Source organism: Falco peregrinus, chromosome 12 (assembly GCF_023634155.1).
Source record: "Falco peregrinus isolate bFalPer1 chromosome 12, bFalPer1.pri, whole genome shotgun sequence".
Lineage (NCBI taxonomy): Eukaryota > Metazoa > Chordata > Aves > Falconiformes > Falconidae > Falco > Falco peregrinus.
Genome location: NC_073732.1, coordinates 16,084,236 through 16,109,398, shown reverse-complemented (window position 1 = coordinate 16,109,398; position 25,163 = coordinate 16,084,236). Strand labels below are relative to the sequence as shown.

General features: G+C 48.7%; 1 protein-coding gene across 5 annotated transcripts in view; it reads right to left on the bottom strand.

Annotated features, from left to right (window-relative positions):
- FGF12 (fibroblast growth factor 12) overlaps window positions 1–25,163 on the bottom strand; it is a 227,726-nt gene that overhangs the window by 86,674 nt on the left and 115,889 nt on the right. The window contains exon 1 of one of the 5 annotated variants that reach the window (XM_005237802.4): window positions 14,648–15,587. The exons of the other annotated variants lie outside the window; for them this stretch is intronic. Coding sequence (XP_005237859.2) covers window positions 14,648–14,846 — 199 coding nt within the window. The 5' untranslated portion in view covers window positions 14,847–15,587. Of the gene's footprint in view, window positions 1–14,647; window positions 15,588–25,163 lie in introns of those variants that run through there. 5 annotated transcript variants of the gene reach the window in all.

Genomic DNA, 25,163 nt, shown 5'->3' with positions numbered 1-25,163 from the left:
CTCCGTGAAGATTACTATGGTGACAGGCATCAACACAGAACTCAGGGAGAAAGAGAAGATGAAAAGCTGAGGGAGAAAAATGTTGGCTTTTTTTCTCAGCCAGGACCTGCTAAGTTCTCCAGGGTGTCTGGAGTTAAGATGAAGCAAGTGGCTGTCCCCAGTTAAGTGCATTGTTGTCGGCATAAGTTTAATAGCTCAATTCACTACAATAATTCACTGAATCCACCCAGACTGGGAAGATCAGGAGTAACAGCACTTGTAGCTGCACCAAGATGTGCTGCCCTTGAAGACCAGGGGTGTGTTTCCCCCAACCAAACACCCTGCCCAACTCTTCCAAGCTGTGGCTATGGCAGAGCATGAGCCGTCAGCAGACACTGCGCATGGGTGTCTGTGACTGCACCTGCAGGGACTCTGCATGAAGCAGGCTGAAGCCTCCTGAGCCACATGTGGTGACCCTGGGGGACACTCCAACTGGGTGCAAAGGCAGGAAATCCTGCTGCAAAGTGCTGAGCATTTTCAGCTCCCACGGGACTCACTGCATGCAGAAAAGCACATAGAGGCAAGAAGGATGTTTCCCAGCCCCACAAAACGTGTTCCACGGCTTCTGTGGCTAAACTCAGCAACACTGTTCAGAGCAGAAGGACATGCTCTGCCTCGAGGAAGCCCACAAGCAGGTAGCCTGGATGGACTGGGCAACAAAGCCTGTAGCATCCTGAGTAACAGGCAGGGAGAGGGCAAATGAACTGCAGAGGGAGGTGAGCAGTGTGGGTGGGTGGGCATTTGCATTTGGATGCCTCCTCAGGCTGCCTGTGCAGAGGTCACATCACCGTGGGGAACAGCAGCTGCCCAAGCATTAGGAAGGGCTCCGCAGCAAAGCCAGGCATTGAATGAACCCCACCTTGCAAAGCTGCCACAAACCCCTTCAATTTAGATACAGCCATTCAGCGTAACACACAGGCACATCACCCAGCCTGTGAGTAGGATGGAGAGATGTAAACAGGCTGACTGACTGATGCTAAGATTTATTCCTGAGGTCTGTGACTCCAGGGATACTGAACAGTTGATCCCAGCTCCTTTCCTGATGATGCAGAATGAAGGCCATGCCCAGCTCCAGTTGAACGTGATTACAGGGTTAGTGGCACCCTCCAATTACAGGGAATTTATTTTGAGAAGAAAATTACTCTGAGACAATAGGGCTGCATGGCACACTTGTGTATTTACTCATCTCAAGTGTGAATCTCCACCCAGGGCTAATAACTACAGAGAGACAATTGATGTTTCCAGGACACATTACATGAAATAACAGGCTGTGCTGACAGGGATGGCCTCTGCGTTTGAAGGACAAGCTTCCAAAAATGACATTTCCCTAACTCAGAGGGATGATGGGCTCAAGCTGATGACAGCATCCATCAAAGCAATCGCCTCCTGTCACTGTCAGTGATTCACTAGAGCAGAGTGGCACCTTGTAGGCAAAAAGAGCATCCCGAGAAGTGATTTCCTTTCCTGTCCTGATGCCTGCAAGGAGGAATAGTAATTAGCCCTCCAGCACAGAGCACAGCTAGCTGCCTGCACCCCTCTACCGAGGAGCAGGCATATGCAAAGCTCTGCACCCGCTTTGCTCTTACAAAGATGAGTCCCTCCAAGGAAGTCTTTATTTCGCACTTGTAGAGTAGGTGGAAAGGATGTCGCTGCACAGCACTGGCATTTATGCAGGCCCTCCCATAATAATAAGGGAATCAGCTTTATGCAGATGTTAATACAAGTCTGAGGTAAGGGGCAGAGAAAGGAGTCACATAAAGCACTGAAAATGGGGGGTGCAACATGCAACCACTGCTAAATATATCTCCCAGGCCACCCTTTTTCTAGGAGCCTATGTACGTTAGGACTTATAGAAGTCACCCTGCAGCTTACTCGCTTTCCAAGCTCTGGATCCCATATGACAGCCACCTAAGGTCCAAGGCTCAAGGATAAAGAGGTCCAAAGTCTTGGATGAGTCTTGCCTAGAAAGCAAATACCAAACTGATGTATGTGATGCATGAGCTAGCCACTCTGCACACAAACTAAGGACAAGCAGGCCATCTCTGGCACTGCAGGGCCAAAAGAGGTCCCCAAAGACCACCACAGGTGAAAGCAATGGGATGGCAAGGACTGATGGCCTAACTGCCACCAGATATTTTGGCACAGCATTGCTGACCTCTGGGTGAAACTGTCTAGCTGAATATTTTGCTAAAAAAGTCAGAGTAAGAGCAGCTGAAGCTATACACAAACTCCATCTCATTAAGGGGGTGGGGGGTGGGTGGGGGTGGGGGTGCGCAGGGGGAAGATCTGAAAAGAGTATAAGTTCTGATTTTTTCTTACTAGACATTTTGTTTGGTAGAATATAATGAAAAAAAAAAACCAACCAAAATATGTTAAAAGAGCTGGAGATGAAAGCCAAAGTTTCATTTCAAGCAGAATGGAATATTGCATTGAATCTGAACCCCCTCCTCCCCATAACTTCTTTAATTTAGCCAGAGAACTAAAAAATCAATTCTTCATACAGCTACACTCCTGGGTTTCTGTTTGCCTCCCCAGGACACTGTTTGTGTTGCTCTGTTGATCCAGTGTGTTTTACCAGCAGCCAAAATTTCAAAACATTTCCTTTTTAAAGAGCAATCTTCTACACCTGTATTGACTTGAGCTCCAATGAGGAAAAAAACAAAAGCATTAAGGAGATATGCAGGGCTGTTCCAGAATTTATGCAGGGTGAGCTTTTTCAAGTAAGGGAATTAAAAAAAATATTAGAAGTTTAATGGAAAAGAAGTTGTAGCTACAGCTCCTAACCTGTCATTTTCCGGCACAGTCAATGCCTTGGCTACTGAAGGTGAAAGCATGCTTGTAAGTATAGATAGCAGAGCACACAAGATATATTATTTATTTTGAGGAACACCCTGCAATTATTCCTGACATATTGTGTAATTAGCCAAAATTACAGCATATTCACCCAGAGTGAAACAGAGGATAGCATAAATATTATGTGTGAGCCCACAGTCACACGGTGCATTTCTTTTGGGTGCAGATGTGGCTCCATGAAGCAACTGAGCATGTACTCCTTTATGGGGGCATCCTTCTGGCCCCCACAAGCTGTGGCAGCTCCTGGGCAAAGGCAGCTGCCAAGGGGAAACATGGGGAGTAAAATCTAGCCCTTCCCCATACCAGCAATGAGAGCTCAAATGCCGCATGAAAATTTAGCAAATGTGGACCCCCACCCTGAAGAACTTATGGGTTGAGGGATGATGGAGCCAAAAGCTCATACCAGCAAAGAAGTGGCCACAGCTACACTACGCCCAAGTGAGGCGGAAAGGCAGGCTGGGAGGATGATGCCTGGAGCTGCTGCTTGCTGTGCTGTGCTGCCTGGAGCTGGCAGGAGGGAGAAGTAGAAAAATAACTGCCCCCTCCCCATGCTTGCAGCACCCCTCGCCCTCCAAACAGGGATGGAGGAGGAGAGGGTTTCCTACAGGGCCACGCTTCGCCCAGACACATCCTAGGGACTTGTCTGATGGGTCAGAAATCCTGGGCAGTCTTGTGGCAGCACTTTGCCACTTGAGCAGTTAGAAAGGCTGTGTTCTGTTTTGTTGACTCCAATGTGCAACATAAAACTACTTCACTGTCAATTAAGCAAATTTCTCCCTGGTTTCCTAGAAAGATTTGGTTTGAATATTAGGAGACTCTTTCTACCTAGTACTTGATCCATGGGAGGATGTAAAGAACAGGTTAAAAAACATTTGTCTGGGGAATGTACGTCGATTATCAGCTCAGGGCTGTGGTTGAACTAGTCAGCCTTGGGGGTCCCTTCAGCCTTGCTGCTAGGTGACCACAACTCGGTGACATTCTCACACTTCTGCACCCCGAGTTTTTGAAGGGCTCTATGACAGAGTCCCCAGCTCCCCTCACCTTGAAATGCGCCACGCAAGGCACCAGATCACTAATAGCCCTCACATGAGCAGATGCCATCCCTGCTGTTCACGCCTGCCATGGCACTGTAATTTGTACTATTCTCAGACGCTAAATCTCTCTGCTTTCCCCATCAATCCAACAGGCCTGAAATACTGCAGAAATGCCGAGAAGTCCCTCACACAAACAAAACGCACTACAGAAACAACTACATCAATCTTCCACTCCACTCCGCATGTCTAGAAAAGTAAATTCATTAAAATAGAAAATGGATGGAACATGCTATCAACAAGCACTGAGCAGAAATTAATCAAAAATGATGCTGGTCTTGGGGGACAGTACTTGGTCCTACCAACACCAGCTCACAGAACAGCTCTGGATCATCACTGGATGGCAATGCAGGGTAAAATTTGGGTCCCAGTGTCACTCTGCAAGCGTTTAATAACACCAGGCAATAATACCCCCTTTTGCTTCAGTATCCCTCATGCACTCCCGCAGCATTTTCCAAAGGGGTAAGAGGTGTGAGACTTCTTTATTTAATAGGTAATGAGCCTGCAATGTGGAAAAATTAAAAGCTTGAATCAATCAGGTTGTATTATAAGATTCTTTTTGCTTACTGCACTAAAGCAGCTTAAGCATTCCTGTAGCCATTTGCAAGCATTTTTTGACCCAAAATTATAATGTTACTAAATTTCAACAAATCTTACACAATACCCAAATGTATAAAGAAAATGTGCTGCTTGTGCCACTCTGGTTTGAAATACTATACTTCAAAGAGCAAAATCATGCTAAAAATGGCCAAAACCCACCATGTGACTCAAAGTTCTCTTCTTTCCTTTTGCTTTGTGAAAATACACCTTTTTTTACCTGCAGAATGATTTTAATTTTCCACCTGAGCCAGAGATTTCCTTCAACCTTAATAAAACACTCGTGATGTGAGAAAGCTATCATCTGCCTCATTCCACGTAAAACTCTGTTCTAAATAAGGACGGTGTTTCCTGGTTCCTATCTCACTACAAACATCTCATTCCTGATGTCAGACGGCCCTGAGGACTCCAGTGAGACAGGCAGGCTCACCAGCCACCCCACTGCCATCTCAGGAGAAAGCTGTAAACAGCGAGCTCCCTCCCCAGGGATGCGTGTGCTCAGGACGACACAGTGCAGATGGAGTGAAAACAGAAAATCTGCCTCTCAAACAGGTCTCCGAACACAGCTCCTGCTCCTCCAGCTGCCCAGGAGCCTGCCCAGCCCTCGCTGCCTGAGAGCTTGGAGTTCAGGAGCTCTCAAACTTCACCTGGTGATTTCTAATCATTCAGGAGCTGCTACCAGGCCCTAGCTCTAAACCCTAAAATATATTCAATGGAAATTAGAGCTGTGTTTGTGAAGAAACAGAAAGAAAAATAGAAATATTTACAGAAGCGGACAAGGTAGAAGTGGTACAGAAGGAAATGAAATAAAAGCCAAAACAAATGTTTATAAATATAAAAATAATGATGCTATGAGTTAGCCAGCAGGTAGACTCCGTGCTGAAGAGCATAAAACCGAAGTATAAAAAGTCAGCAGAGAACTGGTGGTTATTTTGCATGCTCTGCCAGCCCTTTTAGCCACTGTCACAGAAAATCCCCACAAGAGCATGAGGTTGGTCACCAGAGGATGCCCACATGGACGGCTGCAGATCGATAGCTGAGGCAGAGGGTGCAAGCAGCCAGCAATTCAGATCCAGATCCACTTACAGGAGCTGTGCCAGGGAAAGGACCGGCTTGGGAGTGGGTGGATGGTCCAAGCCCCTCACCTGCCAATGTCTGATCCCTACATCTCCTGCAGCCCAGTGGCTCCAAGGTCCCCAGGGAGCATCCTTCAGCAACTGCTGTGTGCTTCCAAACTCTGAGCTGGTCCCTGGAAGCCAAAATCACTGTGTCTTTTTGCTAATTTCTACTGCTTTTGGATTTTCTGGAAGACATGGACTGGCTTTTTGCAGCCTGGCTTCACTTGCAGCAGTCCCATACTGCTTGACCTTTTACAATTAGTTTTACTTTGGGGAATGAAGGAAGTGTATTTCTTTGGCAGTTCAGGCAATATGGGTGGCAACTGCTAAGCAAAGAAACTATCTGTGCAGACAGCAAGAGGAGGGGACTGCAAACTATCCTGTTCTAGATAAATACCAATTAATTGAGCATGTTCTATTAACCTCAAGACCTGACTCTTTTCTTCCTTCATTTCAATCCAAAATGCTTAAATATTTCAAGTAAGGAACGTTACAGGGTTTTTTTATCTTTATCATGAGCGCAATCAGCCTTCAGCTGGGAAAGAGGAAGAAGCAACAGAATTATATTGCCTCTCTGTGGATATTTTGCCAGTTCACAGCATGTAGCTGTTCACTGGATGTAACACACCCCCTTAACAGAGCACGCTGCTGGAGGGAAGGTGAGACAGGAATGCCACAGGAAAAGAGCTCTGCACAACGTGCTCTGTGGATGCTGCTGTGGGATGGGGGAGAAGCTCTGTGCTCTCCATCACTGTAGCGGCTGTATCTAGCCCTGGAGCTTCCTCCTGAAATCCAGCCCGCACCCTTGGAAACAACCAGCCATTTCACATCTCCCCTTTTCAGACATCTATTGATGGAGTCAAGCACTCCAAACATGAGCTATTGTACTGAAAAGGCCCCAGAATGAAAGACGGGGAGCACAGGCAGGCAGCAGCGTAACTGCTCACCTCCTTCAACCACGGCTGCCTACCCTCTGAACAGAGAAGCGCCACAGGTCACCAGCTGAGGGTTTCTCTTTGGGAACATGACTGTGTCAAGGACCATCCAAAACAGAATTAGTTCACCCTTGTACTTAGTAAGGCTGAAGAAGGGGGCACTGATGCAAGTCAGACTCTGAAGGAGGTGTCCCTTGGACAGAATCCCCCCTTCCTCCCACACACAACTTCAGGCACAACAGATGCACATGATACCGAGAAGAGAGAGGAGCCACTACTGCTGCCTCCCTCCTTGCCCTGACCAGAGCCAGGGTCTGCACAAGAGCTCAATACTCCTCCCAGCTTAAAGCTCTATCAAGAGCAGCACAACCACACACAGCACCTCCTTAGCAGGACCCCAGGCACAGCAGCGCAGTCATCTCCCCATGACACTGTGGGAAAGGGACAACCCAAAAGCCACAGAGCAGATGCAGAAGCAGAGCTGTGAAACCCCATTCAGTGCTGCTGCTGTTTCGAGCATTAACCCTCACCTCACAGCCCAGCCCACTCCATGGGGAAAGGGCAGAGAGCATTAATGCCTGGACCTGCTGCATGGAACCGGTCTTCCCCATCATGCCAGCAACCAGCCATCAGCACATCCCTCAAGTCAGGAAGGGCTCAGGGCTCAAGCCACCACCTTGCCTCCAAGCCTGTGGCTATGTCCCTCTGTCACCTTTAGCCAGGACATTCTGAAATGAGCATAGGACAGCAGAGGTGTCTGACAGGTGTCAGGGCACATCCAGCTGAATTTTCTCAGCAGCCATGTAAGCTCCAGCAGGGTTTCAGAGTGCCCCAATTCAGTGCTTGGTACAAGCACGCAGTTATTTGTCTATGCTGCAGCGTGGGGGCTGGAAAAGCCAGAGTGGTCTGCCTGAACAGTCGTGTTCCACAGCTCTCTAGAAAGCTGCCTTCTGGTTTACCATTTTAAAAATGTGTCGTAGCTGCTATTTTCAGAGACAGTGCTGTCAGGAAGCTGTATCCCTACCACCCTGATACCACACTGCACAAATTCAGTGTCCACATTGTCTCTTCTCAAAGCACAGATCCCCCTTGAAAAATTATTACAGGAGCCCCTGATAGTGGTGTTTGCTGGGTGAGGGGCATGAAGTGTGTCCATGGCCCTACTGCAGCTTGTAATAGAGATGCAAAGTAAAATCAACCCCTGGAAACACCGAGTTATTTCAGGATTCTGCTATATGTCAGAACAGGGCAAAGGTAAAACAATAGATATGGAAGGTTGCTTTATGATTAAAAAGGATTATCTATTAATATGAAGAATATTGTGTTAGCTAGGGAATAAAGATGAACCATGCATGAAGCAGGAGAAAGAGTATAAAGGGGCCATTCCCTGATAAGACTGCAGTATGTGCAGCCCAGGTACAGAGTAGACAATTTTGGTACAGGTCACTTCACAAGAGACTTCCAAGATTAAGGCACAACAATAATGCAGCCACGGCAAAGATGCTACAACAGCACACAGAGCATATGGAAATTTATGTGTATTTAAAGGTTCGTTCTTTGGAGCTGCATTCCTGACCTGCTGTCTTCTGTACTCTCGGTCACCTTCTGCCAAGCCATAGAGCTTGCAAATATGAAAGGGATGCGAATCTCTTACACGTTTTGCTTGTTAAAATTCTTTCTTTAATTTTAATAATAATAAATCACAGCTTGGCTTCAGCTGTGCGGGAGTAGGAAACTCCTAGAAATAACGTGCACATGACTGTTCAGAGGGATGGATCAAACGGAACGAATGCCAGAGGTATGGAACAAACGCCTACCTGGCCACCATGCTGTTTGGCAGTTCATGGTGTGCTCATTTGGGGAGAAGAAAGAAGGACAGACAAGCCCAAGCCAGTCTGCACAACATAGTGAGACTCACAATCACGTCTTCTCTCACAGGAGTGAGATTCTTATAGTCTCTTCAGCTCCTGTGGCAGCCCTGCTCTCCGCACTGACCGAGTCAAGCTGTTGATTTTTTTTGTAATAGGTATATGTTAAAATATGCGGTATCTGGTCTACTGAAATTATTCTAAATTCATGCTGAATTCAGAAATGCAAGGAAGAAAGGAAGGAAGAAAGAAAATCTTGTCTTCATTTTGGTATTTTTGGAACTCAAATTTTTTATTTTTTATTTCAAAGCAACATTTCATTTAGAAGTATACCTGAAAGTTAAGGAAAAATACACATATAAAAACCCTCCAAATGAAATTGCACCTTTTCTTTCCCCCCCCCAAAAAAAAGTTATATCAGTCAATGATAAACTGATTTATATGGATCTTTTATTTTGTGGGGAGGGAAAATAATCACTTATGAACCTCTTTTTGCCCTGACTTTTTTATTTGGCTGGTGAAGAAGGAATCAATCATTTGTACTGCTCTAATGGTGAACCTCCTCTGCTGGCTAACAAGTTTCACTGCTCCCACAAGCACAGCTACCCCTGAGGCCATGGGGAGAGAAGATATCCATCGCTCTAGGAGCTTGGATGACTTCCACGGATTTTCTTGGCAACAACCATATCCAGTCCAGAACTAGTCCAAAGTGGCTTACTGACTGACATGCTCACCCACAAGCTGTGTTGCAAAGCGGGCTGGCAGCTGAGTTTTCCATGCTCAGGAGTGAGCTGGGACTCTGCAGTTCTTCCCCAGATTTTACAGCCAGAGAGCTCAGGGTTGCTACCCGACCACCTCCCAGTAACTGAGCACAGGCACACACCGTGACAGTCACCACATCTGCAAGTCACGAACGTGTGTGATACCACCCCCGGGGATCAATTTGATAAAATGAACCCCCTCTGCTGAGCTGTCATGAGCAGGAGGGAGCGTTTTCCCCACTCCTGGCTGTTTTGGCATTCACTAGCACCGGCGGGCGCAGAAGGACCTTACAGAGCTATGGCAGACCTCACCGATGACAGACTGCCCCAGACAAGGAGGATGCACACCCTCAGGGCTGTGCCCCTTCCCCTTGACATGAGGCTCATGTTTGGCTGCCCACTTGGCATGCACACCCTCATCTCAGCTAACACTTTTAAGAGCTCTTGCTGGCCAGACAATGCCAAGATTTCCAGCCATTTCCATTTCCTCCAGCCACTCCTTAGAGGTGGGGCACAGCACCAAATCCTGCAGAGGAGCAGGCAGAAGAATGGGATGGACCCCCCCTTGGCCGGGCACACATCCAGATACTCATACAAACATTATGGAGAAGTGCTGGGAACCTGCTTGAATCCTACTGCAGACATGCAGCTATGTGCTTGCTGAGATAATGCAGCCGGCATTAGGACACTGTAGCAACAGAGGGGCCAAATTCCACAGGTTAGGCAGATATTACAGCTGTTCTGAGATGAACTACTCCATACAAACAGGCAAGGACTCAGACAAATTTAACAGGGAGCTAAAAAGGTGGTTTTTACCCTGAGCTTCAAATATCATTTTCACCCTGCATGAAATCAGAAAGGACTTCAGGATTTAACTCGGGGAATTTAACAGCTTGCAGAGATGACAGACTTCTCAAATATTTTAAATGAATTTCGAAATGAACAAAGACCTTCTGTGTCCTTCAACTAAACTTGCTCTTGTATTTTACTTATACTGCTGCATAAATATCTACATACGTACATTTTAAATTCCAAATCTCCATTTATTATTCAAAATGAGAAACACCACAAAGGGAAAACATGTTTTAATTTACTGCGGTTTTTCTGTGTGTGAGCCGTTTTCTTCACTTGGGAAGAAGCCGTTAGATCTCTTTAAGGAAAAGCATCCTTTCCCTGGAGGAGCACAAAATATATATCAGATGGGGTGGGGGGGATGAAAAAGACAACACAGGATTTTTTTCTTTTTCCTGGGGTAAAAAAAACCTGTTTGAGACTGAGCTTTGCATTCTGAGCTGGAAACTCATCTACAGAAGCAATGCCTGAAGGGATGGAGGCGATGCTACCGAGTGCCTGGCACTGCCTGACCCAAAGCTTCTTGAATTCAAACATGGTTTCCCCAAGTAACACCACCCTGTCAGTGAGCTTCACTCAGATAAAATCTCCACCAACCCCCACAGATACTGTGCCTGATGCTCCAGCCTGTTTCCCTTCATGCAAAGCCCCCAAACACCATAGCTTCAGGGGCTATGGCACGATGGAAGGCCACCTGCACCCCAGCTCTCCAGAGTGAGCTCTGCCTGAGAAGATGGTTGATGAAGCAACGGCCACAGCTTTCACTGACAAGCTGGACCCACCAGCCTAGGGTTGCCAGCCTGTCACAGAACAACTGAAGAAGGGACATGCCTGGATGCTTTAATTCAGTCACAGAGGGGATGAAACTACTTGGTTCAACCATTTGTTGACAGAGAAGTCATGTAGAGAGAGCTGCTTTGTCTAGTCTTCTGCATTCAACTCCTGGATCTATCATTCTCTGATGAAGGATCCATCTCTTGAAACTGCACCAAAAAGCCATACCATACAGCAATTTCTTTTGAATCCTCTATCAAGTTACTCTGGTCAGACCAAAATACATAATTTAATCTTTTCTAGCTGTACCTTATACTTACAACCATACAGGTACTGTTCAACATACACATATTCTGCTTGTTATCTGCACAATTGCAGTCAACGACCTGTATTGATTCACAATAATGGGATTAAGCCCATGTGTCCAAATTTTCAGCTTAGTCCACAGCACTCAGCATCCTTATTTGGCCTGTCTTAAACTGATACATCATCTTAGAGCCAAACACATGCAAGAGATATAAAAGAACATAGAGCGTGCATGAGAGCGCGCTGCCTTTGTCCATTGGAAAGGCAGATGAAACAACTGCTCATTTTACAACATGGTGCTTATTGCAACCACAAATGAGATGTTTCGGCAGTCTGTTTTCCCTAGGAGCTGACAGCTTTGATTACACAAGATGTCCCTGCACGGACCTGGTTCCCCATAGCCTGCCACAACCTGCGACTACTCATGCCCACCGCCGAGTAAGCCTGAACTGCTACCGGGTGCGAATTCTCCCTTCCCATAGGAAAGCAGGAGTATTTCACTCTCCCTTCACAGGCTGCAGAGCGGAGCACAAGGTGCCAACCAGTGCAAAGCAACTCCACTCACGCACATCTTGATGAATATTTTAGTTACAGCACTAAGTCACATATTAAAAACACTTAATTGACCTAAGTTCACGCAGTTACTTTTACAAAAGCAAAGAGTGAAGGGAACATGAACCACCACCAGAGTTATAGTTCTGTAATGGTGCGAGTTGCTACAGCTCCACCGTTGCCGCATCGTAAGCTCACTGGCAGCGGGGGACCCAAAGCGCAGCGTGCTGGAATGAGCATCAGGAATTACGTCTCTGTGTCACGTAACTGCTCCATGCCTTGGTCTCGCCTTCTGTAAAATGGGAAGAATCCTCTCCATTTGGTAGAGCTTGTTGAGTACTACAGATGAAAATCGCTCTGTAAATGTGAAGTATTTTGACAGTTACTCCCCATAGCCATAAAACAAGGTCATGTTTAAAAAGGTAAAGATAGCTCTCCTAGCACTGTACCATTTCCAAATGGGATTGTATCCCTTTTGAACATGGATGTTTCTCACGTTCCTTTCACTGACTCGCAAACTACTGAGCCAGCATATCATTAAGTACACATAATCACTGGGGATGTGGGTCACTGCACAATGTATGCATGTTTCTTTAAACCAGTTTCAATTCATTTGCCTGTCATTCCCTATGCAGAAGAGTGACTACCATGAGTAAGTTATCTGGGCACAATACACTCCCTGAATAAACAAACTCCGCAGCAGCAAACCCAGTGGCATGCTGCCTTCTGAGCAGCACACCTGAGCCCAGGAAGATGTACCACTGAAAGAAATCTCTATTTAAAAGATGGATTTAGGGCACTGAAGCAGACACAGTCCATACTCTGGGAAGTCACTTGATTTTTTTCTCAAAGCAACTTAATTCCTCTACTTCTTTCATTTTATAAAATGAATACAGTACTAGTTACAAGTGATTGACTGACAGCTCTAAAGACTGAACAGCTCTATTTTTACAGCACTGAGTAGCATTGATCCTTCTTCTAAGTCAATAAAAAGCCTTCCTTGAATCACTCTGGTGATTCTGGTAAGTCATCGAACACCTTCCTCAGCATGGAAAGTCCATGCAAGTTGAGGGAATTCTTAGCATTCATCAATTCTTCACAGGTATTCAGTGAGACCCAAGGAAGCAGAATTGGACCTGTGCAGCTGGGAGCGCTGTGGCAGGACCAACAAAAAGCCTCACCAACCCCACCCTGCTGTAAAAGTCACTCAAACTTTAATGAGACAAAACATCTTGAAATCTAGGTAACAGGTCTAGACTCTCCAGCCCTTTTAGTCCTTGAGGGACATCATTCAATAGCAGATGGAGATGAGAAAAAGAGGAATGGGAAAAGATTTCATCAGTGAGACTCCCAGGTCCCACTCGTGATACTGCAAAGAGTGTTTCCTGAGACAAAGTGACCACACTTCTGGGGCAAGAGCCATCTTTTCATCTGGGCTCACAGGTTAACTTATGGGATGGTCCAGCAAGCTACCACTCATCATGCCTTGAGAATAAAAAAAGGAAAAAAAAGGCAACTTTTCCCTTTGAATATTTCAAGCCATGCTATAATTTCAGATATTTTGCATCCTCTTTTGGTTACTGCTTTAAAACAGACCGTTAAGGAGTCTAGTTTTCACAGCCTAAGCTATGCATTGCAAGTCTTGAAGCATTTTGCTAGCTAAATGTAGCCCTTGCCCCACAGCCTGTGGATCAGGGGTGCTAACAGCAATCCAGAGAAATTATTCTTTCTGTTTTGTTGACAACAGTAAGTGGCCCTCTATAGCATGAGGCTTTCCCCCCTGTTTCTTTGTGTTCCTCGCTTAAACACAGGTCACGGACCTCAATCTACAGACCAAAAGAGGAGCCCTCAGCTAGCTCTGACACCTTGCTGGAAGAGTCATGACTAACAGAATTTAGATGTGCAGAAGGAGCTTCATGAAGAGGCTAATCAACAAAAAAAATACTAAGGTATATGGAAAACATGAGAGGATTACACAGGTTGATGGCACATCCCAAGGAGCTGAGTAAACAAGTATCGCTGTTTTTTAACCATGATACTTTAAGGGACATCTGAGAAAAGTACACATTCACAGCATCTTCTCAAACCAATCTGTTTTCCTACCTTAGTAGTGATTTATAGCAAGGCAAAAAATAAAGGAAGAAGTAAAGAACATTTCAACTGAGGGCCTACTCTTGCCATGTACCAAGTTCTCACACCTACCAAGGATGGCTGAGAGCACAAAGCACAGCTCAGAACTGAAACCGTGGGTGGTGGGACTTCATCGTGGAAATGTGAGCAACACGTACACTAAGGCTGAAGTTTTCCACAATGAACCAAGACTGAGCACACACACACACAAAAAGATAAAGAAAGGGGAAAGAAAAGACTACCCTAAAAACCATTTCTAGGTCCTTGCAAGCTCAACATCAGGTGTAACAGTCGTGCAGCTGTCATCTAGAAAGCTTTCCCAGCTAATGAAATGCCCGGTACAACTCTGTTCGTGAAGTAGCAAGCACTTGATGGATCTAGTTATCATATGGCCACAATTCTGATTGATCCTCACTTTATCGATTTCCTTGTCACTATGCAGAAAATAAGAGGAGACTGCTTAAAAAGCGTATCTATAGGGAGGTGGAAAAATACAATTCTGGGTTAAGCTAGCACTGATGAAGCGGGTGGGTCTCTTCTCCCGGAGGACCCCGCTTTGCTCACGCCTCGGACAGCTGTGGAGGGATGCCGGTGGCAGCTCGGTGCCCACCCAGCCCACCAGCCCGAGATGGAGACCCGCCAGGACCCAGCAGAAAGTTGATCACGGCGCAAGCCTGTCCCCGTCGGTACCCCCCGGGCAGCCCGCCGGCGGGTGCGGGGCTGCCCCACGGCGCCCAGCGGGTCCCCACGGCCCCGGCCCGCCGTACTCACCCGGTCTCCTCCTCACCGGCCTTTTCCTGCCGCTGCAGAAACGCACTTTGCTGAAGACCCCCAGAACGTGCCTCTCGCAGAGGGAGCGCCCGTCCTTGCTGGGGCTGGAGCGGCGCTTGGAGGCGGACACCCGGTCGCTGTTGGACTCCCTCGCCTGCCGCTTCTGCCGGATCAACGAGCTGGCGATAGCCGCTGCCATCGCCGCTCATGGGCCCCCCCGCGCCGCTCCGCTCCGGGGGGCGCCGCCCGGGCGCGCTGGGGCCGAGCCTCCGCCGCGCCCCGCGGGGACGGGGGACGGGGACGCCCCGCTGAACGCGCTGCAGCCCCGAGTCCCGGCGCCGGGGAGGGCTCAGCCGGCCAGGCGGAGCAGGGCGCCCGGGCTAACAACCATGGCTGGCCGCCGGACCCCGTCGCCCATGGGTCTGTCCCCGGGGAGCGCAAATCCCGGCGCGGGCGGCCGTCGGCGAGACCCCCCGGCCGGGCTGGCGGTGCCCCCGCGCCTTGTAAATCCGGGAGGCGGCTGCCCCGCTCGCAAAGGTCCGCTGGCAGCAGCTGTGTCCGGGGGGGGGGCGGGGGGGAGCGCGGAGGATCCGCGAGTCCCTGCGGCGCGGTGCCGCTCCGCTCGGGCGCAGGCGGCGGCGCTTCCTCCCGCCGGCCGCCCTCCGGTGAGGGGCCGTGGGATGAGTCAGAGCCCCCCCGGCCCGCGGCCGGCCCCGGCCCCAGCGCGGTTGCTCCGAGGCGCGGCGCGGCAGTGCGCGCACATGGACGCAGCTCCGCTCCGCTCCCGCGGCCGGGCTCAGGGCGAGCCGCGCTGCATTTCTGTTTGCACTCCTCCTCTTCCTCTTCCCCCCCCCTCCCCACTCCGCTCTCAGAGAGGGCGGGAGGGGAAGGAAAAAGCAGCCACGGGAAAAAGCAGCAGGCCAGCAAACGAACAAAAAAGAGGCGATACAATAAAATTAAATTTAAAAAAAAAAAAAAAAAAAAAAAAAAGAGGCGCCTCGGCCGCGGGTGCGGGCTCACATCGCCGCAGCTCGGCGCCCCGGGCTCACAGCGCCATGGCTGGCGCAGCTCCCCCAGCCCTGCTCGCCGCCTCTGCCCCGGCAGCGGCTCTCCCCGACGGCAGCAACCCACATCGTCCGGCCCGGCGGGAGGCCGCGGAGCGCTCGGCACCGGGGCAGCCCCGGGCCCGGCTGCCGCGGCGGGAACGGCGGCGGGAGGAGCGATGCGAGGTGGGGAGGGGGTGGTGGAGGAGGAGGAAGAGGGCGGGGGGGTGCGGCGGTGGCTGCTGCTGCTGCTCCGTGCGGAGCTCAGGATGCTCCGCGGTGCCGCCCGACGGCGGCGGGGCGAGGAGGAGCCGAGCCGCGCCCGCTGCCCGCCCGCATCCTCCGGCCCGGCCCGGCAGCCGGCGGGGGGGCGAGGCGAGGCGGGGGGAAGGCGAGGGGAGGAGGGGCCGGGGAAGCCCCCCCCGGACGCCCACGCCGCGCGGGGCTGCTGCCAGGGCGACGGGGAGCCCCGCAGCGGCCGGGCGGGTCGGGTCGGTACCGGCCGGGAGCCGGGCTCCGGGCGAATTGCAGCTGCTCCCGCTCGCCCTCCTCTACGCAATCCTACGTGATCGAGGTTTGGATGAGAAAAATCGCGCAGGCACAGCGAGGCAACTGCAGCTCCGCGGCGGCTCTGCCCCTCCGCCCGGGCGGCCCCCGGGCCGCCCGCCGCCCCCGCGGGGAACCGGGCTTCCCCGGCGCCGCAGCCCCGCCCGCCCCCGCCGCAGCCACCCCGGGCACCTCCTCGGGCATCGCGCCGGGTGCCCGAGCACCCAGCCTCAGCCTCCACGGCTTGCCCGGCTCCTCCGTGCAAGCAGAGGCAGGGCGGCAGCCCCCGCGCCCCCGGGGCTGCTCTGGGGGGGGGCGGTCGGTGCCCCGTCTGGGCAGCGTGTCAGCCGCCTGCAGCCCACCGGGCTGGTAGCGCGGCCCCGAGGCAGCCCCCCGGTTTATCAGCGGGTGCTGTGCTCGGGGCAGCCCGCAGGAGCCGGGCGGGCTCCCTTGTACCCCCAGCCACAGAACTGCAGCGAGCAACGTTTCAGGTGCAGACGTACAGCTCTGGTTATCCGGATCTGTAGCTGGTGTTGCTGCCCTAAGCATGGGGCTTACCGGATTTCAGGTTCAAGCAACAGCTAACGAGTGTGTGGGCAAGAGGTGATGAGCAAGATACCCCAGGGAGCGTAAAGTGGCCAGAGCTGGGGGAGAGGGGATCTCTGCTGGGAAGGAGACACCTGCCCTAGCATAGCTGGGTATAGGTGGGGTACCAGTGGCAGGATGAGACTAATCCAGTCCTGGAGGTGTAGGGGTGAAGCATGTACCTAGCTGAAGAGGACACTTCAGACCAGTTGGTGAGACCCCCTGGGAATTATCAACTTCAGCAAAATCATCTTTGTAACTACTTCATTGCAAGAACTTCAGTGCTGAACTATTTTGATGTATTGGGGGGGGGGGGGGGGGGAGGGAAATGCAACTGAAACAACCACCCACCATGTCCATAAAGATTAACTAAGTTCACTCTTAATCCCTATGCATGCCAAAATGAGGTGGAATCAGGTTCTCCAGGAGAGAACAGAGGAGGAAGATACTCAAAACCATTTGGGAGATATAAACATTTGGCTGTTGATCTCTTTTTAACTGCTGCCAACCTTTCTGAGCAGATTTCACTGTCCCAATCAATAAAGATTTTTCTTCCCTTTCCTGTAGCTAAAATGCTTCATATTTTAATTTTTTCTGCCGGATTATTTCACTTGACATCAAAGAATATTGCAGTACAAGGTACAGGCATGGCCTAAAGAAAGCTGTTTGCAATCAGAGAATCACTGTCTAAACTACCAGTGAATTATCCAAAGCTTCATCTTCAAAGGATGTGAGCAAATCTGATATCTTCACAAGAAAGAGGTTTGCCATTGATATATACTTTTTTGCCTGTAGTCTTCAAATCTCTGGTGGAAGAATGCTGTTTTATCCCCACCACCCCCCATCAGATAAGTTTCAGTTATTTCGACATACGACTAATTTGTTTTCTTGTACAGCTGTAAACTAGGAGCAGCAGCTCTGCACTTAAAAATGATCCTCATCAGTGATAAAGTTGGTTACAGTATTATTTTTTTCTGGTGATTTGTGGATCTGAAAAGACAGTGCTGTGACTCCAAGAAAAAATGCTTCTCCCAGGTCTCTCTGCTTCTGCAGTGATGGAATTGAATTAAATTAAAGCAGAGGTTGTGAAACTGAATATAATGTTGCATTTGCTAGCACATAGGTCTGTATTTATACAGGCTGTACAATTATATATTTATATTTATACAGGCCATATATTATATGTCCAAGGAGTACACAGGATTTGGTTCTGGCACCGGGCACGGTGCCACGAACTCCTGGTGACATTACTGGCATGCTCATCTGCTCTGCACCACTCTGGATCATGCCCCAGCTTCACAAAAATTTCTGAAGAGCCCATGCTTTTATAAATGCCAAGCAAGCCCAGAGTGGTCTTGAGCTGGAAAATTAAAGGCCAACCTCATCGTGTTGCTTCACTGTCATTCTTGCAGGTGAAACGTTACCTTTGGTGGTCTGCCAAGTGAAACGGAAAAGCCTCCACATACTTTGGTCTTTACCAGTGGAAGTTCTCTCCTTCAACTTCCATTTGGGTAAACAGAGCTCAAAACATCTCCCATTTTCAGCTGTTATAGCTGCTCCTCAGAGTGTAGTGCCACTTATACTGCTCCATACGAGCTAGCCCCTGCTGAATCCAGGGGCTGCATTCCTCATTGCCACCAGCAGAAGCTGAATTGTTTTACCAAACTGGGTCAGTATAGCATTTTTCCTTAAGGTGCATAATTCTTGTAAACATATTTCTATTTAATATATTATTATTATATCTGTAATATAGAATTATTAAGGTGATTGTTCTCCCCTGGGCTCCCCCCCTCCCGACCTGCTCTGGAAAGCTGTACAACGCACATGGTGAAGAAGGAAAGAGAGAATAGTACTGATTTATAAAATGAACAAGCAAGATGATGTTTTGATCATGTTGGAGAAATATGCCAATGCTCCTCCTGCAGTTCATGGAGAAAGGCCCCATCCTGCACACAGGAGCAGACAGAGGGTCAGACTCCCCATGGCTGTTGGAGAATCCGACTCAAAACACACTTTAAACATCCCCACCCTAAGCTACAGGAGCCTATGCATTAGGCACTCTCTATGGAAGGAGGCCAATATAAACATTTCAAAACACCCTCATTTCTGAGGTTTTGCTCCCTTGATAAACCCACTCTTCTGTCCTCAGTGCTGAGGTTTAAAATGAAGGCCTGACTGAATTTCAGGGCTTTGGTGGCTTGAACAGAGAAGAGATCTAGAATTGCATTCCCTTACCTTCCTAAACAGAACAATCTATCTAGGTCAAAACGGAGGTTATTGGCATCTTTCCTTAGTGAAGTGCAATAATTCCCGCAGGGTTGCTAACAGAATATCCTGTTTATTTTTCATAGTGCCTTCAAAAGCCATGGGCTATGTTCTGTAGATTCAGTCATTAGGCATGTCTCTGCTTTACTAATTCTGTACACACAGAGCTAACTACAAATGACAGAAGTGTTATGCAGGTTTTTTTGCTGTTTTATCTGCATAGCTACCGACAGTGCATGCATGAAAGTTAAGGAAGAGATTTAAATTTAATACCCCTTTAAAACGTATATACATATTGCTGTAGTTGAATGGGAAAAAGAAAGACACCTATCTTTGTCCAATAATTGTGAATGGCCTAATTCACCATTTTCCAGCAGCATAGCAACAAATCTCTTCCAATAGGAAGACACTGTTGAGTTTGAAAGTCTGCATGCAGACACCTCTTAAGAATTGTACCCAATTTTCATGCTGTGTAAATTACATCTAAAATGTGCATTGCCAGGGCTGCTTATTAAGCAGAATTAAGCCCATATCCATGTTTTATTAACTTTATTCTTTACAAGGTAGCCCCTTATTGCATGTCTAGCATAATTAAAAATCACGCAGCCTAGGCATTCCCCAGTTTCTCTGCGTGGGTGGACTTAAAAAAAAAACACCATGCCTGGGTAACCTGATAAAGAAATGACAAGACCTTACAGTATTTTGCTTATTTTATGTGCAGGGTAATTCTGTTTACAATGCATAGGTTTATATCTATATAACAATTCCCACGGCCACTTAAAAATATGCTGTTTGGGAAGAGAGATCTGGCCCTAAACAGCAGTGGAGTACAAAAACTAGCTGGCTTTCTGGGCTTTTCTTGCACAGCCGAGCTCTGAGCTGACTAGGCCTTTTAATAAACACAGAAGAGACTGCATCATCTGATTGCTATATTAAAATAATTTCTTTAATGGGCCCCTCACCCCCTTTCTTGGCTTCAAAGATTCAATTAAAACAAAATTTGCAACTCATCATGAGGAGTATTCATTAGCCTACCTGGTGTCTTTAAAAACAGCTCCAGCCTGGGGAGAAGCTGGGCTTATCTGTGCCTTAAAGCAAGTGGCAGGTAAGCAGTTACGCAGATTGCAGAATAAAACCATTGCTGAAAAAAACAGGCCACACAAGCAGCACCAACACAATACAACCAGCTGGAGCCCAGAAGAAGAAAGACAGGTCAGTGCCTGACCTGCATGCAAGACCTGGGGCTTGTTCGAGACGAGCTAGTCTCAAAGCTGTTACCCCAATGGTGCTGTTCATCAGCCGTTCTGCCATTGCCTCCCCCAGTGGGACTGGGGCATGAAAACCTGCTGTCCTTGCAGGACATGCTTCAGCTGCGGCTTCACTGGTGGCAAGAGTCCAAGAGAAAGGGCCTGCAAACACCTGCCCAGCGACCGGTCCCACACAGCACTTCAGTCATTCAGGTGATGCAGGGAGGAAGCCTCACAGAAGGGTCTCCAGTGGAGGAGCAATGAAAGGATGGGTGCTCTACTTGCAGATAACTGCATGCAAGGCAACGCTGAGAGCCCTCTCTTCCTGAGCAAGGGATGCACAGCCAACCAGCTGCTCCAGGCTTAGAAGCACCCACCTAAGCATATGGAAAGAAAACTCAAGTATCTTCTTGCTTGTACTATAGCTACTGAATTTAAGAGACGGGACAGACAGCTGCCCCCCTTCCTTCTCCTCCTGTCCCTCACTGGGCTTCTCCTGACATCTAGCAACTCCCTCCACCTGCCCCCTTAGGGACTTTTTCACCCGTGGTCACCCCTCTAATAGCCCTAAGCCACAGGAACTGGATGGGGAGGGAGGTCATGGGCTTGAGATTTCATCTCAGTTCTTATGCCTGACAGGAAAAGAGCACATGCCTTGTGCTTTTAATGCAGAGCAGGAGCTGGAGGCTGAACTAGGTGAAATAGCCACCACAGAACAACCCCAGTTGTGAGCCTGAAAACACATACAGCATGCCCTTCCCTGTCTGAAGCAGAGACCCAGTCCTCAGACTTCAGGGTAGCAGCACTTCCATGAACGAGACAACTCCTACAGCCTTCCAGTCTCTAGGAAGAGGTCAGCTGTTCCCATCGTTTCCTTTGAATCCTGTTTGATGACAGCCTGTAGCCCGTTCTGGCCTACGGTTTCAAAAATGCAAGATGTGTCCGGTTCCACAGACATGGAACCTGGTTGTGTCTGGCTTTACATCTCACCTGCTTGCAGGTGATGTGTTCTGGGTGGAGAGGGAAGTGTGACCCTACAGTGCAGTTCCAGGCCCAGGGCTTCCGCACGCCTGGGCTTCGGAGGTCTAAAGGGGTGCCCATGCTTTTCCCCCCTCCCTGGGAGGAAGGAAAGCTGCTCAAGCTGTGAAACCTCTACATGTTGTAACCATGCAGCCAGACATTGATTCCAACCAAAACCATTTTCAAGAGTGTCAGGAAAAACCTTTCAATTTAAAGTTTCCATCAAGCTGGCTTTGCTGAAAGTCAAACAGATCCTTCCTGATTAGATCTTGTCTGAGGCAAACCAGCCCGATTAGGTGATTGAGAACGATAAAAAGAAGGGACAGAGAATGAAACCCCTATCACGTTCCTTCAGCAGCAGAGTGGGACCCTCTGCTCCCCAGCAAGTCAGGGTTTGGAGACTGGAGACGTCAGCCTCCTTCATGCATGTGTGTTGCACTGGCGTAGACCAGGAGGGGGGGAAGGGAGAGATGCTGTCAAGGAGAAACAACAAACTCTCTCCAGACCCATAAATCTCTCTAGCTGCACATGATGGATTCTGCCAGACCTAAGGAGGCCTTGGAAATTTCCCAGACCCCAAATTCTCTTGTCCCTTCATCCAGCTTCCAAACCCATAAGAAGCCCAGCATTCACAGCCTGAGCCAGGTCGAATCTCAAATCCTGCTGGGTCAGAAAAGCAGTGCTTCAGAGGGGCAGCCCGGTGCAGTTCAGAGAGCTCGCAGGAAATGCAGTGACCCTGACAAAAACTGGTACTCCCACTGCCATCAAGCTCTGCAAAACAGGAGTGCCAGGACATTAATCCTGCCCTCAGGATGCCTCTGAAGTTACATGCATCCAGACTACATCTTATTTAACCAAACCTGCTTATTTCTCCTGCATACTGCAAGGGCATGCTGAACACTAAATGTAAATAGGAGATTACAGCTGTCATACAGCTAGGACAAGGTCTGAGGACTCCTTCATCCCCCGCTGACCTAAAGTGCTGGGTAAAAAGGATCTGGGTGAATACATCGCTTCCCCCACATACCCTTGGACTCCAAACACACCTCTTGCTATTTGCATTGTAATTTATTTCCCTCCCCAGCCATAAATCAACTTTTTTTATCTCCCCAGTAAAATGAAATCCCATGTCCTCTCTCCCCAGACTTTCACAGCTACTGCAATCCAGGCACTGATAAAGATACCAGTGGCTGGGAAGCAAATCCAAGTTTGCCAAGGATACCGGGACTAATGCACTAGTAATTAGTGATTGCAGCAGGTCTGGTGAAGAGACTAAACTGAACTGATGTGGAAACCAAGTTCATAGAAACAAGGTTCAGTTTAATGCAGCCAGATCAAACCTCTGGGGATAAATGATGCAGTCTGCATTTCTTCAAGACTGGGCACTTTTTTTTCCACCAGAAAGTAATGACTCTGAGAATTGGGAACCATGAGAGAGATACAGCTGAACAGAAGCTTTCTCCACAGAACTGCAGCTGGGAGAGCCCAAGCCCAAGGGTGCATGCGTGGAGCAATGGGGAGCAGAAGCATTTCACTCTGTCACATTTGTACGCAGTGCAGCAAACACCGGTATCACAAAAGTCACAAAGTCTGGTTGCCACACTTCAGGTGGCAGGGATCAGGATATAGCTCCAAGAGGGTCTGAGGCCTACAAAGATTGGGGTTTAGTGAGAGACTTGAGCAGTTCAGTCTCTTTGTTGCAGTAATAAGGACATCTACAGGGGATTCACATGGGGCCACCCTGTAGAAATGCTCTTGGTACTCGGCTGTATTTATCCTGTTAATACTGTGGCCACTGATAGTTTGCTGTTGCTGAAAATCTGGCCACAGAAGAAAAATGGTTGAAATCCTCTGTATCCAAGAGAATGACAGGGAAGACTTGGCCTGACTGATAAATCTCTCACCTCTCAGTAAGAACGTTTTTGAAAGGATGGACTCTTTCAATCCAGCAAAGTCAGAAAGAGATCTGGAGGCTATGAGTCAAGGCAAGGCGCATGTTTGTTGTTAATAGCAAAGGTAATTCATCAAGAGAACGACATGGCAAAAGTTGTGATGGATTCTCTATCATTTCACTCTAGGAACCAACCTCTTTCAAAAACAGATGAGTTGATATCATAGCGCACAGGGTACAAAGGACCCTGGAGAGGTCACCCCTGTACTGTGCCAGCAGTACCTTCATCATCGCTGACAAGGTTGCTCCAGTCCCTGCTTAGGGACCTGCAGCAGTGGAAATCCCACAGCTCCCTTGGGAATGTGGCTCTGCACCACCTTCAGCTGAGAAAGGCTCCTCCTAACATCTAGTCCAAATCTCACTTATCTAAAAATTTCTTGCTCTACTGATACACCTGCCACAGAGGACTTACTGGGCTTACTCTGTGCAGTCCTGACTCAAGTGAAGCAGGAGATCAGACCGCGCAATCATAACAGCCCCTTCTGCTTGACTTCTGCGACTCACCCAGCATCAGTCAGTATTAGAGCAAATATAAGCAGAAATCCACTTTGCAGAAAATCTTGCATTCAAAGTTATGTTTCTTCCCCACGAGGAATGAAAATGAGACCTTTTGGAGCCCACGATGAAATGCTAGAGGAGCAAGAAAGCATACTACTATGGCAGAACTGGTGGTCTCACTGCTTTAAAGACCAAGACTTCAAGGGTCTGCTTTTGCACCAGGTGGAGCAGTGGCATGAAAATGGATCTTTAAATCCATGGGCAGCAGGCTTTTCTGTGATGACTATTTCCTTTCTCCCTTCCACAGTTTTGATAAAGTGGCATTTTTAAAGGGAAAAAAAGCTCCACTACCAATTGTTTAGCTGCTCCTTCTGTAGGCATCCATCACAGCCTCCCAGACTGTATCACTCACATGTGTCTCTGACACAAATTACAGTTTTGGCCTTTTCTGCCCTCAGACCGCTGAACTCCAGAGGTGGTTAAAGCAGAAGCTGCAACAGTGCTCTAGCCACTTTGTAGGGCTCTTCTGGGGCTTTCCAAGAATAGCTTTTGGACACAGCCATGTTTCCTTGCATCCTTTATTCATGACCTCTCTACAGCTCCTGTCTTGGACAAGGAACTCCTGTACAGTGTGATTTCTTTCCTCGTCTCTGGCCATGCTTGCCTGTTCGCCCCCTTCACGTACATGTTTCTCTTCCCGCTCCAGGGAAAGAGTTAGTGTCTCTTTGGTCTATTCTATCACGTAACACAAAAAACATGATTCAGTTAAAGGGCTGTTGGAGCCTCCTACAAACAAGTCATTGATTGACCAGAGTAGATGACCAGAGACTACTCCAGTAAAATAGCAAAAATAATCAGAGAGTTATGCCTTCTTTCAGGTGTGGGTGCACAGGCAACAGGCCCTGCTTACCCATCAAAGTCATGTCCTAAAGCCTTCCTTTTTGAACGCAGCTGGGTCCTTCAGGGTGAGAGGACAGGATCCCCTGGGTTTCCCTTTCTACCCCCACAAAGGCAGCTACAAAGCTGGGAATGCTGTCCCCCAGCCCAGGGACAGTGTCAGCTACTCCTCCTGTGGCACCCAGCACGATGGCCATGGCTTATCCTTGCCACCTGCTCCACGGCATTTACAGGAGCCCATGGGCACTCCTGGGGCAGCTGTCTGCTGTGTGACACTCCTGTCCCAGTGCAGGGGCAAGGGACAGCCTCCGGTAACAAAGACGAGCTGACAAAGCAGCCAGTGGCACTCCAGCAAAAGGTGCTGTACCTTTGCCAAGTGGTGTCGGATGTAGGGAAACTCACAATAAGAGCTTTCATCTTTCGTTATGATTGAAGGGGCTTGCTCTAGCCTGTTGGAAATACCA